This window comes from Argopecten irradians, chromosome 3, assembly GCF_041381155.1.
Source record: "Argopecten irradians isolate NY chromosome 3, Ai_NY, whole genome shotgun sequence".
Lineage (NCBI taxonomy): Eukaryota > Metazoa > Mollusca > Bivalvia > Pectinida > Pectinidae > Argopecten > Argopecten irradians.
The window spans coordinates 21,658,217-21,682,915 of NC_091136.1; the positions used below are offsets into that span (position 1 = coordinate 21,658,217).

Consider the following 24,699-nt stretch of genomic DNA (forward strand, 5'->3'; position numbering starts at 1 on the left):
ATGGACTTTGTCAGTATTTCAGGACCACAAGGGGGTATAGTTAGATTATTCATTAATCAAAGGTATTTCCATGACCTCAAGACTGTTTACAAATTATTTATATTAGCATTATTTCAATGTGTTGGAGAAAAAACGGGTTTTGAAAGTATACGTGTACTTGCGAATTAAGCTACCACATTTACACGTGACTATTGCCCCTCTGGCGCCCCATTTCCTGTTTATAGATGTCATTGTCGTTGGTGTAGAATGAAGTCATTAATTACCTCGACCGTCACTGGACAAACCTGAGATATTTATTGACATAAACAATGACAAGACGACAATGGCGTGTGATACTCTAAACTCCTTGTGATTAAGTCACAATAGGTAAACAACAAAAAATAAACAAACAAACAATAGAAAATTAACGAGAACTATAAAGGACTATGTGCAAAAACCAGACAAACAAATCGAACAAACAAAAAGTATGCAAAATGCGTGTGGTATTTATTTGAGAGGTCGTTATTTTTATAAGATGGCAAAGTTACTTGAACAAGGATTTACTGCATTCAAACTGAATCATTGGGTTTGTAATTAACATGCAACATGTGTTTTACGGTAAACATATCGTGACCATTTTTATTCAATATTGTCAAAACATATCGTGACCATTTTTAATCAATATTGTCAGTTAAGTTTGTCATTGATACATTTTAAGACACTAAAGGGTCAGGGGTAAGCAGTAAAAGTGAAACAGAAATGTTGTGTACTCACCATAATATATACCTACGTGGCAGATTAAGTTATCATTTCTATCATGATTAGTGTTTAAACAACTTCATTCCGCGTTTTTCTGCCAGAGGACTTATTCACGACAATTTAAAGAGACAATTCACTCAGGCAAATTCTTTTACATAACCAATAAGCGAAATATAGCATAAATGTATTGTTCTACATTTCTTATGAAACATATAACGTAAAACATTGACAAATTCCACAACATTGTTAAGTATTTTAATTAATATCGTTGAAATATCAAATTGTTGATCAATACGATTAAGCAGGTACAATATTAACTCTGTACCCATACCCGAGCCAAAGTCGCGCACGTTAAACAAATGAACTACATAACCACCGAGAAGGTGATAAAATGATTTTTAGGCAAGAAAAATCACCAAATAAGGTAAACACACTACTGTCAGAGCGTTTTGAGCAGTTCTAGCCAAAAGTTGCATTACTTTACGAGCAAGGGACAGGGTTCGGCATACAAGAAGTTCGACCACAGTGTGTAATTTTCACACACATGTCACCACCATAGGCGTTTCAGGCATATCACAGTAAAACTGACTGATGTAATTTCCATTAGAACTTGTGATATATATACAAATTTGAATGTTCTCTTAGACTGAATTGTCCCTTTAACTAAGCGATATAGACCCTTATGATTCTACTTTATTTTTTGTGTGCTACAAACATAAGCTGGTTTCAAGTACCCGTAAGTGTCTGGAGTTACAAGTAAAAATACCTGACCAACAAACACTTTGATATAGACTCTTCATAGCACCTCATATCGCCACACAATAAAGGACACGAAAGCTTAGTATTTACATTTTGTACATGTAGTAGTCAAAAAAGTGCGCCTTCATCTACAAGATATGAGATCATGGTATTAACCTTTACCATCAAATCAGACACAATTCAACCAATAACTTGGTATAAATGTTATTTTTAACATAGACATTTAACAACAGGCTTTTGTTTAACTTAAAGTCTGAACCAATATATAAGTAAAACGTATTCAACATATCTCATATCTTAACAACCTTGTATCGGTAAGCATACTTGAATGGGCTGGGTTATATTACGCTGCTGTCCGCATTCTGAATAATAAGACGAGAAAAAAAATTACTACCAAAGTCAGTCGGGATCGGCTTAAATACTTGAAATTGAGTATGAATTTTTGGCGAATTATAACATGTTGTACGTAAATAGGACACTGAAGGTCAAAACAACCAGGAAGTATACTGAATACCTGGTAATGCGATCAATGTCTAGGACCAGTATACAGACCTACCCGTCCTTGTGTCTGGTGAATACTTTGTATCAGAGTGCACGATTCAACTTCAGAAACTGTGAACAGCACAAATGATTTGAAAATATTGCGTACTTCACAAACCATCAGAATGCTCATCCTGCTCCTTCAAATTATAGTTTCAACTGGTGAGTAACGATTTCATTTTATGTGCGTGTTTAAAAGCATGATATCAACATTTATGTTTTAATAGTTTGTTGTATACTAATTGATTGTATATTTAAACTCTCATGTCCTATACGACGTATTGGCAGTTTTGGTTTTAGGCATTGTTTTATATAAGTTATGTAAATAATACAATGCACGACATAATCATGATAATAGATGAATCTTTAGTATCAATCCATGTTACCAATAGTGGGTGGTATTGCTTTCGACTCGGCTCGGTATTATTTCTCCCATACTTGACAGGGTTATCCCGCGGTTGCTAGGCAAAAAATAAATCTGTCTTTTACCGGAGTAGGCAAAAGACAGCTCACACGAAAGTGACGGTATCAATGCATGCTGCGCACAGCACCATTTCTCGTGAAAGTTTGTGGGGAAAATAATCTTACATGGGCCAGTCAGGTGGACAGGGATATTTCTACCCTCGTGAAAGATTTTGACCATAAACCCTCGGCAAGCCTCGAGTTGATTAGCCAAAATCTTTCACTCGGGTTGAAAATATCCCTGTACACTTGACAGACCCATGTAACATTCTATTAAATTTATACAATCGGTCTGTAGACTTGTGTAACGTTATATATCAAACATTCAGTATATAAGCATTCCATATGTATCTTGTTGTCAAGAATAACATCGAATACGTATTTTCTGATATAAAATTGAAAGATTTGAAAGTAACATAGTCTAGTTTACTTATAACTTGAGAATCATTATGTTTGTAGAACCAAACTCCGTACCGCATCGTCACTTAATTCATTCGTAGATTTTATTTTCTATTTCAAATTCAACTAAATTGTATTTCAATTAAATTGAAAAGGGATTGTACAACAGCAAGGGCTATGTAAGTTCTCTCCCTGTTTATTTTTCAAATAGATATAATTTCCTGACATTGAAAGATTTTTATATTCTTATGTAACTTCAGGTTGAAAACTTATAATATGCTATAAAATTAACAAATAATCACGTTGAATTTTCAACCCTCCAGCGGGGTTGACACTGGACGGATCGTCAGAATACGCCATTCCTGGGGAAAGGTTTAACCTGACGTGTGACGTACCAGAGGGAGCGACCAGCGTCAGCTTCTATCGTCGTCCATTGATGACGAACTCTCCAGAGGAAGTACAGGTTATTGGAGATGAATGCTACAGAACAGTCAGTGGGTCGCCAGTTCTCTGTACACCAGATGTCTGCTCGTGTCGTCCGTCGACATTTCAATTCGCCAATGTATTTCGGCTGGTGATTAGTCCGAGACCGGGGGATCATCATTCAGTATGGTTTTGTACACGTCGGAATGCAAACCTATCGACAGAGTATGAAAACAGTCCGGACTATCAACTTCGGGTCTTAGGTAAGTGATGCAAATACTACCGACTACTGTTTTATCTTTATAAGAGCCATAGTTACAGGTTAATTCTTATTCCTCAGCGAACACTTCTTAAACAATTGGCTTGTTACTATGTCACTCTGTTCTCAGATGTGTGCATAGCATGTTTTATCAAAATACCAAATGAATATAATGGAATATGTTCCAATACCGCTATTTCACTATAGAATACTGCCGACGGCACTCAGCCACAATATGCTAACAGCTGATAAACCAGTCGTCCACTTTCCTTTATGCTGAATCTTCAATCAGAAAGTACCGCGTTTTAAACTACGGGGTATCTTAGCCAGTTGACATAACCGGATCCTTCTTCACGTGATAGAACGCTAAAATCACAGGGCCACGAGAGATAAACCAAACCAAACTCCCCAATGACTTTTTCTTCCAAACGTCTCCCTTCCCAACGCATCTCTTGTGGCCCTGAAGTAAGGGCACCGTCGCCGTTGGTGTTATTGGGATAGAAAACTTAACATACTTCATTTCAGATTAAGACATCAATGCAGTTCCCATAATCACGACCTCTACCACGCTAATCTGGTCCAAGACTCAATCTGTTTAAGTAGCGGTTGCTATTGTATGAATGTCTATCATTACTTTTTTGAATGTCAAACATATTTAGCTGTTCGCACAGATCTTATTGAATCTTTAAACAATTTAGATTTACATATACCATTATCTCTTGATTTATATTGTTTGGAAATGAACATATATTTTTGAAAGTAAATTGTGATGTTTTTAGTAAAGTGTGTATTTTCATTAAATCCAGCGGAAGATTTAACATGGTTACTTTATATATGTATATATTAATATGTATCGGTACGTTTATGTAAATTGTCGTTTTTTATTTTAATGTATGTTACCTGTATATGCTGTCATCTGTTGTCTATGTAACTTTGTAAGAAGATGGCTTCATAAGTTGTCATAACTTGTGCCAGATCCTTTTTCCCTTTTGGGGAATGAAATATGTTAAAAGTTAAGTTGGTGTTACTACAATGTGATCATGTGGGATGATCGTTTTAATGCGTTGACGACATATTATAGTGCCAAAATATTTTAGATAGATAAAGGTTTTGTGTATTTCATGGAAGTACATGATTGCACCACTCCAAAACACACAGTTACAAACAATTAGCATGTCATAAGAGACAGATGCAGCGTTTTAACTATGTATTCTATATAAAAATATTCTTGTTTTGTAGTATTGCAAATGGTTTCACGTCATAATGTCTATAAGTTTAAATAAATTCCCTAAATCAGATTCCAGTTAAAAATGCTGATCAACAAAAAATATATTTTACATGGAACAGAACAGGTGAGCAGTATTGCTCTGCAGAATCCACCCTCTTCGCCTATACAAGAAAACCAGCTTGTGTCCTTGACGTGTGTCACCAGCCCCTGCAGACCTGCTGCTGCTGTCCTGTGGTTTATAGGAGGGGTAAATGTGACTAATAGATTTCCCGTGACGACTTATACATCTGGAGCGGGATTGTCCTTCGTCACGGTCAGCACACTGCGTTTGACATTAAACAGAACTATGAACGGACAAAACTTGGTCTGTTCAGCTTATAACACACCAGACAGCATCGTCCAAGATACAACCTTACATATTCTAGATGTATTATGTAAGTATACATCCACATTGACGTTGTTTATTGTGTAATATCAAGATTATATTGTGTATATACACATTGATTTCTAACTGAATGTTTTTTACTGCGATTATAATTAATCTTCTGAGAACATATTTGTTACATTGTAAGCCTACACATGTATCTGTATAACTCGACGTAATCTGATGTCTTTTTGACAATTTATGATAATTTATGCGAACAGAAATACATGTACGCATTTATTATCCTTCCTTGGGTGTTTCAGATGGTCCTGGATCAACGGTTTCTCTATCTCCTACTGATGACATGTACACCGGAAATGAGGGTGACGTAATACCAGCTATTACCTGTACAGCAGATTGTAGACCCCTCTGTACATTTGTTTGGACGCGTCCAGACAAAACCAACTTTACTGCTTCGTCTACCCTGTCACTGTGGCGACTTGAGAGATCAGAACACGGGACATATATATGTTCTGCGGTGAACACGTACGGAGAGGCCACTCTAACATACAGTATCTATGTACGCTGTAAGTTGTTTCTAATTTCCGTCTTATATACCCCAAAATAATTAACTTGAAAATTGATTTGTATATCATGATACTACTTTAAGCCAATAAAAATACAAGTTTAAAGCAATATTGAATAATTTAAACATTATTCTTAATATCTGTTGGGTTTATGAAATCATAGACAAAAATAGAAGGACATCCATTATAGACGCTATAAACCCAAAATATATTAATAATAATGTTTATAATTTATTTTTTAGATAATTCAATCAGCTACTTATTATGAACAATTGTCCGTGATTTTGCTAACTTTTACAACAAAACAAATTGAATCGTTTTAAGAATCTGTTTAAGCTCGTGTCTTTTTTAATCTTTACAAAATAACCTAATCCTGTGGAATAAATTCCATTTTCGACAACCACTCGTTGTGTAACCCCTATCTAGAGTACTTGGAACTTTTTATTAGTAGGTAAACGAAGCTATTTATTATTCTTTGCGAATCTATTCAATTCTACATCCTCCATCTTAATGTATTACATGTAATATAAATATCGCATAGTATTACAAACGCCATTTGTACATGTAGCAGAATAATAACAACTGGTCAAATTATATTTACCATGGCCGCTGTCATTATAATAGGGCACATTACTCAGAACTGTTACAATAACTACAATGTTTACTCATTGTTATATCAGACAGTCATAACATTATCATAGGTATTATCAAAATTATTGCGAAAATAGCAGCCTTGTGAATGTAAACGTTGCGTTATATAATAACTGGTAGCTGTTATTACATTCGTTTTACTTGATTAATTACTTAATATTCATTTTACATTTAAAATGGCAAATCACATTTGCTATAATTACTCATTTTTTCATTTTTTTCTTATTATTTATATGTGGCTTATATTTTTTATCCATTTTGGTTTACGCCATTTGTTTGTTTTTGTGGGTGAAATGGTGGGTTGGGGTAACTTTATTAGTATTTTTTCAAACTACATTGTCTTAGGTAGGTGTTCGAAATCGTCAAAATAGTTTTTTTTTTGTGTTTCTAACTCGTTTGCTGTCCACAAGATCCCCCCAGTGCACCAATGGTCACGCCCCTGTCCGCTAGCTACCAGCTTGAAGACGAAGAGTACCCAGTATTATTGTGTGACTTCACTGAAGGATATCCGTCACCAGCTAGTGTAGAATGGGTCGTCAGTGGATCATATACCGGGGTGGTCACTCGTGCTGTTATACCACGCCCACTCCCCACATCAGCCAATGAGAGAGAATACATTTGTCACGTGAGGAACGAATTCACAGATCTGAAAGGGCAACAACTAAGATCCACTCCATATTATTTCAATATAACATGTAAGTAGACTGTTGTTACACTATATGGTAATTTAAATTTCTTGTACTATCTTGGTTTCCATTTTTCCATTGAGTTGTATACATTTGTAATATGACACACCTTGTAAGTCGTCAGTCGACACATTTTATACACAACTAAAAAGCAAACATACATTTTTCATCATTCATACCCCTACATAATGAGTTCTATCTTCATTTCGTGTATGATTGATCTGATTGGTTTGACCAATTGATCTTCCTTTGTTTAAAGTAATTAAATTACTTGATATAAATTTACTGACTTATATATTTATATTTGTTATATATCAACATGTATAAACGAATTGTTTAATTTCGGACTTGCTTTGCGGTTTTAGCAAATCCTGTAACACGTACTGATACACGTTATATATAGTTAAACAAAACAAACATAAAAATTGATTTTCAATTACCCAGATCGAAGATACAAATACTAGTTCTATGTTTCTGTGTAATTGTTATTACAATAAATCCTATATGTGTTGTTTCTGTCTCCATACTAACTATTTGTCATTTGTAACTTGTGTATCATTGAATGAGTACGTATGGTGTATGATTGTGAGTTTTGGGCAGCAGAGGGTTGGGGAATGCATTTTTCTAAGATAAGGTGAACAGATCCGACGACTTCCGATAACTTTGGAATGAAGATGGTCGTACATGTAGCTGACAACATGATACATCTAAAGTTTCGGTCACAATTCGGTGAGTCAAACAAAATATATCCATAATATAAATCACGACTGTGCAAAGCTATTAATTCATTTACCTATGTCAATATTATTTATTTTGTGTACCAGAAGGCAATTCATGATTTCGGTTTAAATGCCTTGATTTGAAATGTTCGTTGATCGAAGAAAATTATAAGTAAATTGCTTTTTCAATAATGATGATTTTATATGCTAATATGTCGTATATTTTGCATATATTAGGCTACCTACATTGTACAAATAATTTTTGGAGCCAAAGAGTCAGGATGGTTAGGCTATACCGACACATTACTACTAGCCCTCCACCTCTATATCGCTGTTTGAATCCCATGATATACTAAAGTTGCAAAGCACCGACCACTGGTCGATGATTATTCTCCTGATACTCTTCCTTTCTTCCACTACCTCAATCTGGCATACCCTTAAATATTCTCGACTTTAATGAAATGTTTAGTCAAACCTGTTGACGGACTTTTAATTACGACTTGTCCTTCGTCTATAAATGTTAGATGATTAAGGTTGTCGATTTTTATTACAGGGCTTCTTCTCCTTTATGCCTGTCTACTGACGACAATATATACCCTACATCATGACTCAACGGGTTCACCAATAAAACAATTAAGTTAAGACCCGAGAAAGAGGCTGAGCTTCATTACGAATGTTCGCAAGCAGACTATATGCTGTATGATTATTTTGTTAAAAACTTGAAGCGTAGCATTTAAAACTAGAATATGAACAAATCCTGAACACTTCTGTGCAGCTTTAGTTGCAAATGAACAAACCACAAGTGAAATATCGTTAGGGGGAAGTGCATGGAACAAGCAGTTTTTTTTATACGAAAGGAGGACTGTGAAAAGCTGTATATTCGTGAGAAGACATATTTAAAATTGTTAAAAAAGAAAAGTCATTGAATTAACATCGCAATCGTGAAATATATATATCGAATATGTAGCCAGCTACATCCCTTGATTAAATACAAACTTTATATTCATTTTCTCTTTGTTTTTTATTGGCCGATTATTTGAGAATGGTGCGAAAGTCCAACGTTATCGTGACGTCAAAATAGATGCTGTGATGTTCCATATTGAATCAAAGGTATTGTTCTTTAAAACGTTCTTCATCAGATTACGAAAACAATTGCAAATTTTTGTAAACGCAGAAATTATTTCTATAATGTTCGCCTATATCTTGTCATATACATGTTAACATTAGTATGAGAAAGATTTTAAAACGCGTGCTTAAAACGGTAGATTTACGTACTTTTGAAATAGTAGATGAAACACATTATTTTTAATACACGTTGCAAATCATATATGAATGTTATGACTACTAAACTCCAAGGTAGTCATTGGTTTCGAAAAAGTTGCAGTCATTTCTCGGAGTGGGGAAATCCATCCTAGTTACTAAAGGGGTTACTTTCACTGTCGTTATATACACTCCTAGAGACTATCTCATAGTTAAACTGTAGGCAGTTCAGGAAAAAGAAACTGACTACATTGTATTTACAGACAGTGAAAATTTTCTTTGAAGATTACAGAGAAGACTGAACAACTTATTGTGAAAATATTGATGTTTATTTATGGCTTCAGCTTTGTTTGTATTTTATCTAAGTTTATACAGATGAATGCCACACATACTGTAACCAAAGCAGTAATATATCATTAATGTTGCAGTATAAAAAAACAGTTCGGTAGAAAATGAATCAATATAGGAACCTGAATACAAATAAATAATTAACTAACAATTCATTAACGAACACATGAAAATACTAATTCGTCTGCTCCTTTTTTGATAGAGACAAAATACCATTTGCCAGCGATGAAGCATCTTTAAACATAACAAAACCTACCATTACTTAATCTATAGACACGATGCTCCCGTGATATTTCTGCATTATCACGTAGAAAAGCGTTTAATGTTCACATTAAATATCTGACGATGGGTAAAACAACACATCATCATCATCATCAAGGCCTTCTGCGCCATTAGTATGTCATTATCACCGGAACACATCCCGTCACGTGATAAGGTGTTTAATAGTCTAGTCTGAAAGCAAAGTCATTGAGATACAGTTGATTAGGTGTTTTCAAAATATATCCTTTTATCCAATATATCTTTATGAGAATTTTTATGCATCTTCCAATGTTACTGAATTCATATTGCTGTATTATGCCGACAAGGAAGAAGGGGAAACCTGATGTTTGGAATACCAAACAAAGAGTTAATACAATACAATGTTGTATGGCCATATATAAAACGTACAACATTTATATCAGTGCTGTGGGTATCGGTGTCGTGCCAAAGTGATATAGGGGAACTCTTATATCATACAAGTTTGAGTATGGTCATGTGGTCATATCAGATTCACAGATAAAACGTATTAACACAAACAGACTATAAATATCGCTAATTAGATTTAAATGAAATAAAACCAGAGGGTTACGCGTTATCCTTTACAATATAAATGAGAAAAGAGTAAGGTGTTCATTTTTTCGTAATGATAAATGTTTACATACCTTGAGTAATATTTGCATATGGCGATACACCATCATTGCCCATCCTACAAATCATTCATCTGATTGGTTTATATGATGACAAAGAATATATGGTAACACTAGTGTTCATTGTTTTATTACTTTAAACTTTACGGCTCATAAGTGGATCATGATTATAGATAACTACTACAGCTGACAATATAAATACCGCCGCCCCAAAAGTAAATTAGGATTAATTAATGTCATGAAACTTATTGTAACAAAGATTTGAATTTTAAATAGTCACAAAAATGATTTAGGCAATCAAAGGTTTTGGCAGTTATTCAGGATATTCAATTCAAAACTCAAAGAAGAAAGTCAAATTATCATGTCAATCATGATCACAAATTACATTAACATGTCGTTATGAACGGAACAAGTTGTACATATGTATCAAATACATGTATCTTGAATTATATCTCATATCTCTTATATTTGTTTTCTATTTTCCAAAGTCATTTAAATCAGTATTTGGTACATGTATATATATAATTACCTATTAGCGTCGATATTGTCAGCTCCAGCTGTAAAATACAAGTTTGTTTTAATACATTTACTGCAGGGGATAATTATGTTTATTCGAGTTTTACTTCTGGTCATTCGTAATATCTTTGTCATTATGCTGTACTTTCATAATATTCATAAACTGGGTGATCAAACTAATGCTTTAACTTATTATATATTAATAACTCTTTTTCGGTATTTGCATATCACAGAGTTATCTGCCCTTGCGGGTATATATGTAGATATTGCTTGTGACGTGATGTGTTTAAACACAACATCATTCTTTTTAGAGAAAACGATGTGCATTTTCCTCTTGAAATAATAATGTTAAAATCAATATCTATCAGCAAGGGAAGATAGCTCTGTATTATGCAAAAACGGAATGCATAAACCAGAATGTAGTATACAGGTATGACTAATGTATTCAATACTACGATAGAAATATGATGGGATTTCTTACCTGCAGTTGTGCTATCGTAATGTGATGGCGCCCCAATATCATTGAGGTTGAGTTCTTGATGTTGAGTTCTGATTAAAAATAATCACATGGTATCTTAAAGTGACTGTTACGCATAACGTCAATGTACATTATATATTTTCATCATAAACTGCATCATTGTATCTTAAAGGAACACTATCATTCATTTCCATAAACTTGGAAGGTCTGTATCCTCGATAAAAAAAACCCAAGGATATTCCCTTCATGAACCGTGGTAGTTCGTTACTTCAGTATAATATATGACCTTGAATGAAGGTCGGTGTCATTTATATGAACAACTTTATAGCCTTTTACCAAAGTATTTTAAAGTCTAACGGAACAACAAGTTGGCATCAAATACATGTATCGTAAATTATATCTCATATATTCTATTATGTCAATTGTTTTCTATTTTCCCAGGATTTCAATATAATTGTGTTTGACTGTCATTTAAATCAGTAGATGGTACATGTATATATATAATTACCTATTAGCGTCGATATTGTCAGCTCCAGCTGTAAAATACAAGTTTGTTTTAATACATTTACTGTAGGAGATAATCATGTTCTATTTAAGTTTTACTTCCGGTCATTCGGAATATCTTTTCTGTACTTTCATTATATCCATAAACTTGATGATCAAACTAATTCGTAAACTGATTCAACACTAACTCTTATTTTTCGGTATTTGCATATCACAGAGTTATCTGCTCTTGCGGGTGGGGTATAGATATTGCTTGTGACGTTAAGTGTTTACAAACATGACGTAATGTTTTAGAGAAAACAAAGTGCATCTTTCTCTTGAAATCATGATGTCAAAATCAATATCTATCCGCAAGGGAAGATAACTCTGTATTATGCAAAGACGGAAGACATAAACCAGAAAGTAATGGTATACAGATATGACAAATGACTCAATAGATAAAAGTACTTATATATTCAATACTACGATAGAAATATGGTGGGATTTCTTACCTGCAGTTGTGCTATCGTAATGTGATGGCGCCCCAATATAACTGAGGTTGAGTTCTTGATACTGTGTTCTGATTTAAAATAACCACGTAGTAGTTTAAAGTGACTGTTACGCATAACGTCAATGTACATTATATATTTTCATCATAAACTGCATCATTGTATCCTAAAGGCACACTATCATTCATTTCCATAAACTGGGAAGGTCTGTACCCTCGACAAAAAAACCAAGGATACTCCCTTCATGAAACGAGGTAGTTCGTTACTTCAGTATGAAGTTTATGACTTTGAATGAAGGTGTCATTTATATGAACAACGTTATAACCTTTTACCTTAGTATTTGAAAATCTAACGGAACAACAAGTTGGCATCAAATACATGTATCTTAAATTATATCTCATACATTCTCATATGTCAATTGTTTTCCAAGGATTGCAATATAGTTGTGTTTGACTGTCATTTAAATCAGTAGTTTGTACATGTAGGTATATAATTACCTATTAGCGTCGATATTGTCAGCTTCAGCTGTAAAATACAAGTTTGTTTTAATACATTTACTGTAGAAGATAATCATGTTCTATTTAAGTTTTACTTCCGGTCATTCGGAATATCTTTTCTGTATTTTCATTATATCCATAAACTTGATGATCAAACTAATTCGTAAACTGATTCAATAATAACTCTTATTTTTCGGTATTTGCATATCACAGAGTTGTCTGCCCTTGCGGATGGGGTAGAGATATTGCTTGTGACGTTAAGTGTTTGCAAACATGACGTAATGTTTTAGAGAAAACGACGTGCATCTTTCTCTTGAAATCATGATGTCAAAATCAATATCTATCAACAAGGGAAGATAACTCTTTATTATGCAAAGACGGAAGCCATAAACCAGAAAGTAATGGTATACAAATATGACAAATGACTCAATAGATAAAAACACTTATATATTCAATACTACGATAGAAATATGGTGGGATTGCTTACCTGCAGTTGTGCTATCGTAATGTGATGGCGCCCCAATATCATTGAGGTTGAGTTCTTGATATTGAGTTCTGATTGAAAAAAAACACATAGTAGTTTAAAGTGACTGTTACGTATAACGTCAATGTACATTAGATATTTTCATCATAAACTGAATCTTTTTATCCTAAAGGTACACTATCATACATTTCCATAAACTTGGAACGTCTGTATCCTCGATAAAAAAAACAAGGATACTCCCTTCATGAAACGCGGTAGTTCGTTACTTCAGTATGAAGTTTATGACCTTGAATGAAGGTGTCATTTATATGAACAATGTTAAAGTGAACAGTCGGGCAAGGATGGCTAAAGTCGGTAAAAATGGTGTGAATGTATCCAGCATAATTTCTTATGAAATTGAAAAATAAAATCTCTCGCCAAAATCTGTCTGCGTACGAAGAAATTAATTTAAAGTATAGGAATCCTAAAACGTCCTCCCGGCTGACTACGTCCGTGGTTACATTTACACGTAGCCTCGCTTTCAATGCATTCAACTTTCCTTTACTTTTATGGTCAGAACTGGGAAACGTAAGCAGAACTTGGCCGTCGTATTAATATGTGAGAACTTTTGGAAGGCCAATGAACGCATTTAGACTGGTTTTCTTTGCCCGACTATTCACTTTAAAACCTTTTATCAAAGTATTCTAAATTCTTAAAGCAGATTTTAGCTAATGAAAAGAATCCCACTTAAATGAAAATATATAAACAAATATCACTTGTGTTTCTGTCGGTTGAGTTAAACTCATTCTACTGATACATACACGATAAGTTTGAATTGCTCTATCGATTAAATCATTTTACCCGTACCCGTCTTCTGTACGATTTGGTTGTTCGTCTGAAAATATAAATGGTCAAAGTACATCTCTCCGATGTGACTCATAGACAGTCTATATTGGTTTTTTGCTGAGGTTGAAAAGCTGACGCGACCGCGAATGTTAAAATCTAAAACGAAATTTATACTTACCATTTTCTGAGTGAATTATATCACTGAATGTAACTGGTGTCTTTACTCTGTCCTGCTGAAGCGAAGGCCTGAAGCGATAGAGACAAAGGGTTAAATAAAAGAACAGTTTGATTGCATCATATCTCATTAACCATCACACTCCAAAATGAAATAATTCATAACAATTTCAGTTATAGCAAATTTATCTTTGTGTGCATCTACTACGACAGGTCACTATCTGCCGATAATTAAGAAGTATCGAATGTATATTTAGAAAAACAAGCAAATTCGTAGAACTTATTCCCCCGCTTTGGTTAATCAAAGGCCCATAACTCCGCCAAATCGGGTCCGATGAAAGTGACGAGCGAACTAATCCGAGCCCATGGCACATTTAATCATGTTACCAAGCTAAAAAGCCGCTTATGATTTGTAGCAGTTATTGCACGGAAACAACGCGTTACAGACAGATAGCCGGACGGACCCAAATTACCCCCTTCCCGTTTCGGTGAAAGCGGGGGATAAAAAGTGAAAATACGTGTGAACACGCCAAATCTTTTGTATAGTTACTTTTATTGAAGACAAAATAAATTTCACTTTTGTTTTGACACAGACAACGTTGGATTGATAGGTATTGCAAGAAATTATCTTACCTGGGGAGTAAACGCCCCTTCCCTAAAACAATAAAGCATGAAATGCATTAGCACGCCATTAAAGGGGGACTACGTCGTGTGTTTTTATATTTTGTTGGAGTGATGCTCATCATGACGTTCTCGTTAAAAAACATTAATTATCAAGGTTTAATGTAAATATATGTAAATACTGACTTAGTATAAATTAAACTGCATGATATGACAAAGCAATTAATATTATATCAATGGCAGTTGCCCGGTGCAAAATTCAGAGCATACGAATTTCCCATGAGGACTTACGGTAAATGACAAAGGCAGTACCCAGACTAATGATCCCTATCACGATCAGGACAACTCCAACAGCAACGAGAGCCACAGAGGTAGAGGGCGTGGCAGCTTCCTGGCCAGAGGGTACTGCTGTGATACATTCTGTAGGTTCTAAACAAATAAACACAATAGCATACAAGGAAATAGAGAAATGATACGTTCAACAAGATACATGCAAGACAATAATAAAGGGTATATAATAAAGTAAACAGCTTTCAGTTAAATGATCATCTGATATGTGGAGAATTAAACAGCTATAAAACTGTTTTTACATCTTTAGAAATGCTACACATGTAAAATACAAAAGTAACGTCAACATCATTCAACGCTTTAGAATTCGTTTCTTTTACCATTAAATTATGATCAATGAAAACCGTGTTTACAAAAACGCACATCTTTGGATCTATTTCATTTATTTTAAGAAGAACATCATTGCAGTTTGCATTAATGCAACAGTATGAAACGATACCTGAATATCTTCAAGGAGTGACATCCAATAGCTGTATTTCACTTTATTATAAAAACTTAAGAAATATACATACGAGGTGCAGTTGCCACAACCAGTCCCGCTGACACACGTGTACCGAGTTTGTTAGTGGACGTGAGATTTACAGTGTACTGGGTCCAAGACAGCAGGTCAGTCAGTGTGGTGAGCTGGAACTCTCTGTGGCCTTCTCTATCAACTGGAATGCTTCCCATGTCGTCACATTCAACACAAGCATATTCAATACTTAAAGTGTTAGATGAGACGGCCTCCTCACTGGGAAGCCACTTCAGAGTAACTGAAGAGGAAGATACGTTTGTGATGCCAAGTAACTCCGATACCTTCGGTAACACTACAACGACAGTTAATAGAACGCTTTTTTAATAATTTTATCAAAGCAAGTTTCTTCTTACATTCATTTTGAGAGAATGTTCAATATAATGTTGATAATAACATGATAATAATATCAAGTGGATACAACTTTTGTCATTGTATATGTTCGGATTGGTTACGACATACATAATGTAATTAATGCCATGAAAATCAGCCGAAATTAAGATCAGTTGATTGTTTGGTTAAGGTTAGCATCTTATTAGCAAACAAGGACGACCTCCGTGTATACGTTTTACTGCGTGTGTAAAGCTCTGCTGTTTGATCGTTGACAGCATATTGTAACCATGTGGGGTGTGCTGTTCATTTTCTTTGATTCAGTGAGATTACACCATAAAGTGATAAAAGTTCTGCTATTACTAATTGCGACATAAATCCCAACCAGTCAACGTATATCTCTCTTTTCTTTTCTTTATTTACTTTTTAGATGTGTATGTCTGTTATCCTTTTGTATTAGAAATAACTATGAATGTTCCTGAGAAAAAAATAATAATGTAAAATTAGTATAATTGTGTGTAATTGTTGATGGTATGGCTATATAATATATACAGGTCAGTGAGTGTGGTGAAATGGAAACTCTATGACTTCCTGTATCAAATAGAATGCTTCCCATGTCATCACATTCAGCAAAAAACGATATACTCATTAATTGTAGTATTTGCCAATAAATGTATTTAATGTATGTATGGTTTCAAAATCTTTGAAAAACAAATAATTTTAAAAAGTGACATATTCAGAATGAATGACTTGACTCACAAACAACTTCCAATGTGATATTAGCAGTTGAGGTCCCAGCGCTGTTATTGGCTGTACATGTATAAATCCCTGCATGTCCCGGATTGACCGGAGGCAGACTGTAGGTACCAGTCCTGGACACCACTGTACTTCCTCTGGTCCAGACCATGGACGATACGGGTGGGTTGGTCAGCGTCACTGCGCACTGTAACGCTACGCCAGTCTGGCCTTCCTCAAGAATCAACGGGTTGGTGGATGGGCTGATTACCACGTAAGGTCGATCTTGTTCATACCAAAATAAAATTATTTTAAACGCTTGAATATCGAGAAATGTGTACGTTATTGTTGATAACTTACTTATAGATGATTGAACATAAAAAGTGTTTACTTAGAGGGAAAATGTTTTGCAAATCAGAGGGAAATTTACCCGAAGAATATTTTAAAATATAAATATGATACAATCTTATAATTTATCAAATGAATGTATCGTATTGTTTAAATATGGATACAACTTTTTCAATGTTCAACTAGTGTAATTGTACAATGGACAAGTGTAGAATCAACGTGGGCTTGACGGACCATTGCGAAAGGCAGTTCTATTAAAATAGGAGATAATTATTCACAAAGAAACGATGTCAATATAACTTACATTTTATTGTGAGGTTGATAGATATGAATGACTCCCCGGCAACATTCCTAGCAGTACATTTGTACATTCCCTGCTCTGACCTGTCCAGTTGTCCCAGTGACAACACAGACGAGGGCGTGAATGTAGTGTTGTCCGGTCGTGTCCAGACATAGGTACAGTCAGGTCTACAGACTGCTGTACATGTGATGTCCAGTAACGTGTTGCCCTCTGTCCTGGTGTAGGTGATGTCGGGTGGAAACAAAGATATGGAATTCCCTGGACCATCTGTAAACAAAATGTTAAAGCTTATCCTGGTAAATCTGGATATATACCCGTAATAATAGATACTCCCTCTGAGCTTACTTTTATTATTGAACACAAGATGTTGAAAAGATTTACTTTAGAGATACTTCAGAATATGATTAATTATCGCATTCTTGACATGAAATTATTCGCTCATTATTAGACCAAACGCTGCTTTCATCTTTCCATAAAAGAATATATGTTCTTAATTTCCAATGTATTCACCATTCTTTAAGAGTAAAGTTACTTATATACCCTCTGTATTGTGTTGTACCCACAGCATTATCGGAAAAGGCAACTAATGGTGGTACCTCTCCCTAATGTCACCCTTGACTTTTCTAGTTTCTGCTTCAGAACCTGTTGAACGTTAATTGATCATAAAGAGAATGGTCCACTGCTTTACTAAGGATGTATTGTTCAAAGCCATTGACAGTATGCTTCGTTGAGATAGCACTATAAGCAATATTGCAAGGAACTACATGAACATACTATGTCTTCTACAATACCACACGCACACACCACAAGGCACACATCACATGCAGAGGTGGCACTTCATGTATAAGCATATCAATGAATAGCGTAATCAAACAATAAACATGTTTTTCTTCTTTGTCATTAGCTTCCGCGGCTGCTTTCTTCCCAGTAACGTTTTTTTTTTTATATATATGTATATCTGGGTGCATTAGAAATTCAAATAAAAAAAAAACATTACTGTACTGTTGCACGATTCTTTCTAAAAGAGACGTCATGAGTACCCGCTGTTACCACACGAATTTACGATACCTACGTACTACAAAAGGTCTTAACAGAGCGTTAAATAAACCAATATAATATCTTACGGATTTTACCTGCAACATTAAGCGTATAGTTTGGGCTGTTCAAGGTTTGGACAGTAAGGTTTAAGTTGATACGTGTACAAAACCACACAGATCCATGATCCACTGTCTTTGGCTGTATGTTCCATCGGAACACTGTACCAAGGTTACCACCAGACGATATACAGGAACACACATCCGAAGTACAAGGGGCAGGTGTGTTCGTTTGAACATTGTAGCATTGGTCAACGACTACTTGTATACCACCTTCTGAGATTGTGATGTCAGGAAACCGGTAAAACTGAACAGCCGTAGCCTCCTCTGGTACATCACATGTCAATGTAAAATCAGCCTCTGGTGTAGCATAGTCTGTCGAACCGTTCAATGATACAGCATCTGTAATATGCACGTCAACTTTTTACAGTTCTATTTTCAAACGAATCAAAATTCACTTGTTTGTTATATAATAGTATCTTCCTTCACTTCACCTGTTGTAGTATTAATTATACATGCACAGAGACCGCTAATTTTGCACATGCCGGAATGGCAAAGAAATAAAAGATACAGTTTCATAATGACGGCAGACCAATAGAATGGTGTGTTTTTCCTTAATGCTATTTTGATATATTATGTGTCGTAGTATTATTTATAGCAAAGGGTCATGATTCTTTTGTTATTGGTTGCGACAATGGGTTCCACCCAAGAGTTTGGATTTTTTTCCTAAACATCCTGGTGAGAACTGGTTTGATTTAAAGACGGTCCACACTGCGTGTGCTCTATGAGAACACTATTAGTCCATGTTGTGTCTCCTTGTGATCCTCAGCTACTCTATAGTGCTTTCTCAGTGAAACATACCACGAAAGGAACTGAACAACATCGAAGTTTTGAAACGTTTTATTAGGCAAATTCCATTAGAAGATATCATCAATACATTATCAAATATTCGCACCTTTATATTGTAAACAAGCGTAATTTCGCGGCGACTTGTTCTCACGTTTTCGTGCCTGACGAATCTTTCATGGGATTATTTTTCGCAATAGCAATCACCAGCGAAATATGCGATATTAAATATCATGCGAAACAACAGATGGATTACAGTAGCTGACTTTGAGAAGTGTACGTTTGTACTTTAAATATTTGTTAATCCATCTAATTTGATTCAGCGAGGTGGATTCAAACTACGTTCGATGTCAATTTAAATACGATACAATACTCTTTGTCAAACAGCTGTCTAAGTAATCCAGGCATTGTTACGGCCCACTTTGCGCTTTGGGAAATTATTTCAAAGTGAGTTGAATGTGGTGCTGGTTCAATGCACTTAGAAAAATCATTTTAAACTGGGTTGACTTACACGATATTTAACGCGCATTAATTTTTTTTTCAAAGTGGGTTGTAACAAGGCATATTTCACTTTACGTTTGACTGATTTATTTACTTGCGATTTTGAGAGTATAATCGGCACTGTCTTCTGTCTGGATTGGCAGGTTAAGGTTGGTACGTCTACAGTACCACACAGACCCGTGATCCGCAGTCTTTGGACGTATGATCCACTGGAATACTGTACCAATGTTACCTCCAGACGTTACACAAGAACACACATCCGCTGGACAGGGGACAGCTGGGCTGGCTAATGTGTTGTAGCATTGTCTATAGATACTTGAATACTACCAACAGGAATATGACATCAGGAACGACGGTAAAACTGGACCAATACCGCCTCTTCCGGTACATCACATATCAGTGTGAAGTTACTCCAGTGACTGCGTTACTCAGAAGACCCGTTCAGTGTCACAGCATCTGTAATGTGCAACATACAAATGGTGATATGATATAAGAATTCACTGCCAAACTTAGTCTTCTTACTTCGCGTAACGTATATAGTACAAAATCATGACAGGTTCGGCATATGACGTAACTAATTAAGTACGATGTAACAGTAATAACACATGTATACTGTATGGTGGTTACATTTCGGATGGTTTATTTTCGCTTTATTCACGTTTTTTATTGAAAACCGCAAATTTTCAAACTCTAGTGAAATATTAAAGCTATTGACGTACAAAGAAACAATAACACAGTTATAGAGATTTTTAGGAATCATGAACTGTGAACTGTAAAGATGCTTAGCTGAAAAATGTATCTTTTTCACTATCAAAAAAAGGGGCAGACGATTTAGTATTTTCTTCAGTTACAAAAGTACTTACTTAAAACCATTACCACCATTGAAAATTTTGAGCTTCTCATTTTACTTAAAGTTGAAAATATGAAAAATAATTAATTGCAGATCCCGAAAAAATTCGGTGGCACTATATCCTATATGGAATGAAGTACTGATTGCGCACGCACCCAAAGGCAAGATAAATTATTTTATATTATTTTTTTGTGTTAATTAGACATATATCTACACGATCAAATACCAATTATTGTTCAAATGATGATTACTAGTATCATTTATGCTCTGTCGACGGTGGAGCATCTTTAACCTCCGCGAATATGTTCTGCATAGAAAACCGCGAAATATTGACCCACCTAATCTAAAATCTATACATTACACGAATATATCCTTCTAGACTTAAAAACAAAATTCAAGTTATAAAACACTGAGGAGATAAACAACAGTTACGCCTGTTTATAAAGTGGCAAGAAACGATGGATATATGATACTCGAATATGTCATAGATAATGCACGAATACTTATATACCAGTTGTTTAAGAATTCACATACCAGTTAACGATAGAATAGTGATCAGTAATAGAAGCATGATGACCAGTGACCAGTGTCCAAGCCTCCTTGTATAAATCTATGTTACATACTTGTTATTCCCCTCTCCTAACAAATCATATATACATGTATGTGTGTCTTAGATTTTCTTCCTGGTCTGTGTTTCCCATATGTTTTCTCCCTGACCCATATAAATCTAGATATAAGTATTCAGTGTGGTTTACATGTGCACAACGTTATCTTTTGCGATGACTTATGGTCGTATATTGTAGTGGTTTTTAAATATATTGATCACAATACTAGTACCCGCCATTGGGGAACACTGATCTATGAAACACGTTCTTGCATTGATTCACGTAAAGTCAAACAAGAATAAATATCGCTTATGGCTATTGAAACAAAAACTAAAAATAGATAATAAAATCGCATTGACATTTTCCCCGTATTTTATGGAAATAATTTCGAAGGACAATATTTTCGATATAATGTTTAAATTAATCACTTTTGATCAGTTTCACTTATATAAGTTCAATTAAGTAGTCTATAATCATGTTCGCTATATTGCGTCTATTTGAATCTTTTTCCTGAATAAGTGCCGTTTTGGTTACACTGCCTTTTGGTTTATTTTCATTTAATTGACACAACCAATACGGTAAATGACTAGCAAATACGCTCAGTACGGAATGTGAGCATGATGTACAAATTATAGAGCTGGCCCTCTGATCGCGTAGACGTCTTTCTGATTACTCCAATTCTTCTTCGTGTTTTCTTCTACATATAAGACGCCACATTTCCTGTTTTATCGGCTCGATTTAGGAAACCAGGGATGTAGTGTGCTGGTAGGGTGTGTTCCCGCTACGCCTACATTCTATAACAATAGGTAAAAAGATCAAAGACCGTGTAATTATAGTCTGTTTCAAGTTTCTTACTACATGTACTTACCTGGAGTTTACCTATGCGTACATATAGGATTAAAGTTGTTTACTGTCAGTTGTTAGTTAAAAAATATATAATATTTTTATTAATATTACATATAGAATCATTATTGAGGTGAAATGTCATTTTATAACACAATTGCTATGGGCAGTATAGTGATTTGTTCCTGCAAAAATATTTTACGGCATCATAATCTTCTTATCAAAATTTATACATGTAAATCCTATTTTTACTGAATGCTCGATATATGTAAATGAAATTTCGTTAAATCCCTTAGTCGCTGCCATCGGTTTTATTTCGTTTTTATTTTTATTTTGTTAACAAAAAAGTATAAGTTCTCCTTACGAAGGTAGTTTGCTGTCCATGTTATCAGAAAATAGACATTTTATAAAAATCTGTATATTTTGCCATGGGTTGCATCAGTTATGAACTTCGTGTTCATTAAGGACTATACAGTGTATGTATGGTTTGTGTCTTTTTGACCCACGAAATACGTCTTTTTTTAATTTGTTATTAAGGTTGAAATTCAGGAATATCGAGTGCAAATTCCTTGATACAATAAATACAACGATTGTACAGCTTAAAAAAGCATTGTGGCTGTAATTGTTATGGTAACCATCTTAAATATGCATAGATTATATAAAAACAGAAACTGGTTTTACAATTATTTGCTAGATTTTTCATACAGAAAACATTGAGCGCATCATTGAACAAAACTTATGTTTATCCTATAGATTTCAGATTTCAGATTTTATTTCACTCTCAGACATACAAGTATGTAACAGGAGGTCACTATACATAATATAAACATACAAGTATATTGGGCCAATAGCGTAACAGTACATGCTCAATCAATAGTTTTTTCAATTTTTTTTCAAAAACTTACATATATTTGTCAGAACAGTAATGTTACATATAGTAAACAGGCCTTTCATTTTGATAACACTATGGTTTCTATAATAGTAACTTGGTATATACATTTCTCGTAAACGTTTCACCATTTCATTACTGCATTGAAACAAATAATTGATATTCATTTCCAATATCAGTAAAACATAGATTACAAGTTCTATTTACTTAAGGGGTCCCAGTCCATCTTCCAGTTTATATAGGTAAGTGCATGTTCGAGGTTCTGAATTCAATATAGAATAAAATATGTTTGGGAACTAGATTGTCATTAGGGCTACAGTGTATCGACACGAATACGTCTTTTTATTGTTGTTGAATAGAATATCGATTTGACATAAATGCACTGTCCTTAAGCATGGCTGTAATGTATAACTAATATCAATATTAAAACATAGATTACAAGTTCTATTTACTTCAGGGATCCCAGTCCATCTTCCAGTTTCTATAGGTAAGTGCATGTTCGAGGTTCTGAATTACTGAAATATATAGAATAAAATATGTTTGCGGGAAACATGAAGATTGAACGCATGCAGAAAGGAATCCGTTAATGTTCGAGATTTGTTACAGCTACTTTGAATAACCGTTTAACCTGCACTGTTCAATATAATAGGAGTTGGACAAGGGGACTACTATAGCCCGAAATCTACAAAATAATTTTTTAAAATATGGTAAATTTGAGAACTATATATTCAGTATTCCATAAAAATAAAGACTACAGACTATTGACCCTCATTGATGTTGTTTCTAGATATCTCCCAAAGCAACTGGTATAAATATGGAAATTGGGGACAGAATGGAAGTTATCTGAACTAACATTATAATGTTTATCTTTAAGGGTCTTGCACATTGCATGTTATTTAAGTTGTATTAGATACCGTTAATATACGAAATTCAGTTGAAACTTATAGAGAGAAATATGTTTCCTGAAAAAATACATACATGTGTGACCAAACATATCGGTGATAAATATTTTTTTTGTTTTCATTTGTGTTTTTTCCTCCCTGAAAAATAAATAAATATACGTATACCTCAAGATACTATTACTAAAATCCATCTAACGACTTTTTGACCATACTGCAAAATATAGTATATTTCAAGATAAAAAAATCCAGGTAGATCTCACACAGGTAAAGTTACCTTTATAATACAGACTATAATCGTTATAACAACATACTTACTGGTATATGTTTTTAAAATGTAGGCGTTCCGGGATACAGCCGCTGGTAGTGTGGTAACTTAACGTTTGACCATGGATAGTATGTCTCTGTATAGGCACCGGGTAGTAGCTCACTACTGCGCAAAAGGGTGGAGGAGTGTGTAGTAAAACATTTACATTTTTTTGTATTTACAGCTTTAGAATGGTAAGTTCCGTGTGTTTATTGTGGTACTTTGTCAGCAGGGTCATTGGTTATGAAATTATATTTAAAAAAAAAAATATTTTAATCGTCTCAATTATGTATAGGAAACTGAAATGAAAAGTTTTTGAAAAAGAGTGTGTTTTTGATGTCTTTAATTTTTTTATATGGACTAGTTTTCATCAC

At 34.5% G+C, this 24,699-nt stretch overlaps 2 protein-coding genes across 14 annotated transcripts in view; one reads left to right on the forward strand and one right to left on the reverse strand.

Moving 5' to 3' along the window:
- Nucleotides 1-1,993: 1,993 nt before the first annotated feature.
- On the forward strand, nt 1,994-8,821 carry LOC138317848 (cell adhesion molecule 1-like). 2 transcript variants are annotated; one of them, XM_069259788.1, is made up of 6 exons: nt 1,994-2,199; nt 3,222-3,584; nt 4,928-5,242; nt 5,496-5,759; nt 6,821-7,105; nt 8,369-8,821. In XM_069259788.1, exons 1-6 carry the CDS (start codon nt 2,163-2,165, stop codon nt 8,455-8,457), a joined length of 1,353 nt encoding a protein of 450 aa, XP_069115889.1. In that variant the 5' UTR covers nt 1,994-2,162; the 3' UTR covers nt 8,458-8,821. The 2 variants fall into 2 exon arrangements, 1 of the variants encoding a protein (XP_069115889.1); XR_011207809.1 differs by having other exon boundaries at nt 1,995-2,199; nt 6,821-7,825.
- Nucleotides 8,822-9,735: 914 nt separating this feature from the next.
- Nucleotides 9,736-24,699, reverse strand: part of LOC138317845 (contactin-1-like) — a 60,207-nt gene continuing 45,243 nt past the window's right edge. The window contains exons 3-16 of one of the 12 annotated variants that reach the window (XM_069259779.1): nt 17,495-17,758; nt 16,867-17,127; nt 15,779-16,072; nt 15,210-15,347; nt 14,931-14,952; nt 14,302-14,369; nt 14,139-14,172; nt 13,302-13,369; nt 12,815-12,842; nt 12,321-12,388; nt 11,834-11,861; nt 11,329-11,396; nt 10,861-10,888; nt 9,883-10,390 (exon numbers count right to left, since the gene is read on the reverse strand). In XM_069259779.1, coding sequence (XP_069115880.1) covers nt 10,339-10,390; nt 10,861-10,888; nt 11,329-11,396; nt 11,834-11,861; nt 12,321-12,388; nt 12,815-12,842; nt 13,302-13,369; nt 14,139-14,172; nt 14,302-14,369; nt 14,931-14,952; nt 15,210-15,347; nt 15,779-16,072; nt 16,867-17,127; nt 17,495-17,758 — 1,421 coding nt within the window. In that variant the 3' untranslated portion in view covers nt 9,883-10,338. The other 11 variants (XM_069259780.1, XM_069259781.1, XM_069259784.1 and 8 more) reach the window with 11 other exon arrangements.

Excerpts from the sequence above, each read along its gene's own strand:
- LOC138317848 (XM_069259788.1), top strand. The coding sequence starts at position 2,163 with ATGCTCATCCTGCTCCTTCAAATTATAGTTTCAACTG. Across the intron at positions 5,243-5,495 it reads ACATATTCTAGATGTATTAT|ATGGTCCTGGATCAACGGTT; the intron begins GTAAGTATACAT and ends TGGGTGTTTCAG. Across the intron at positions 7,106-8,368 it reads ATATTATTTCAATATAACAT|GGCTTCTTCTCCTTTATGCC; the intron begins GTAAGTAGACTG and ends TTTTTATTACAG.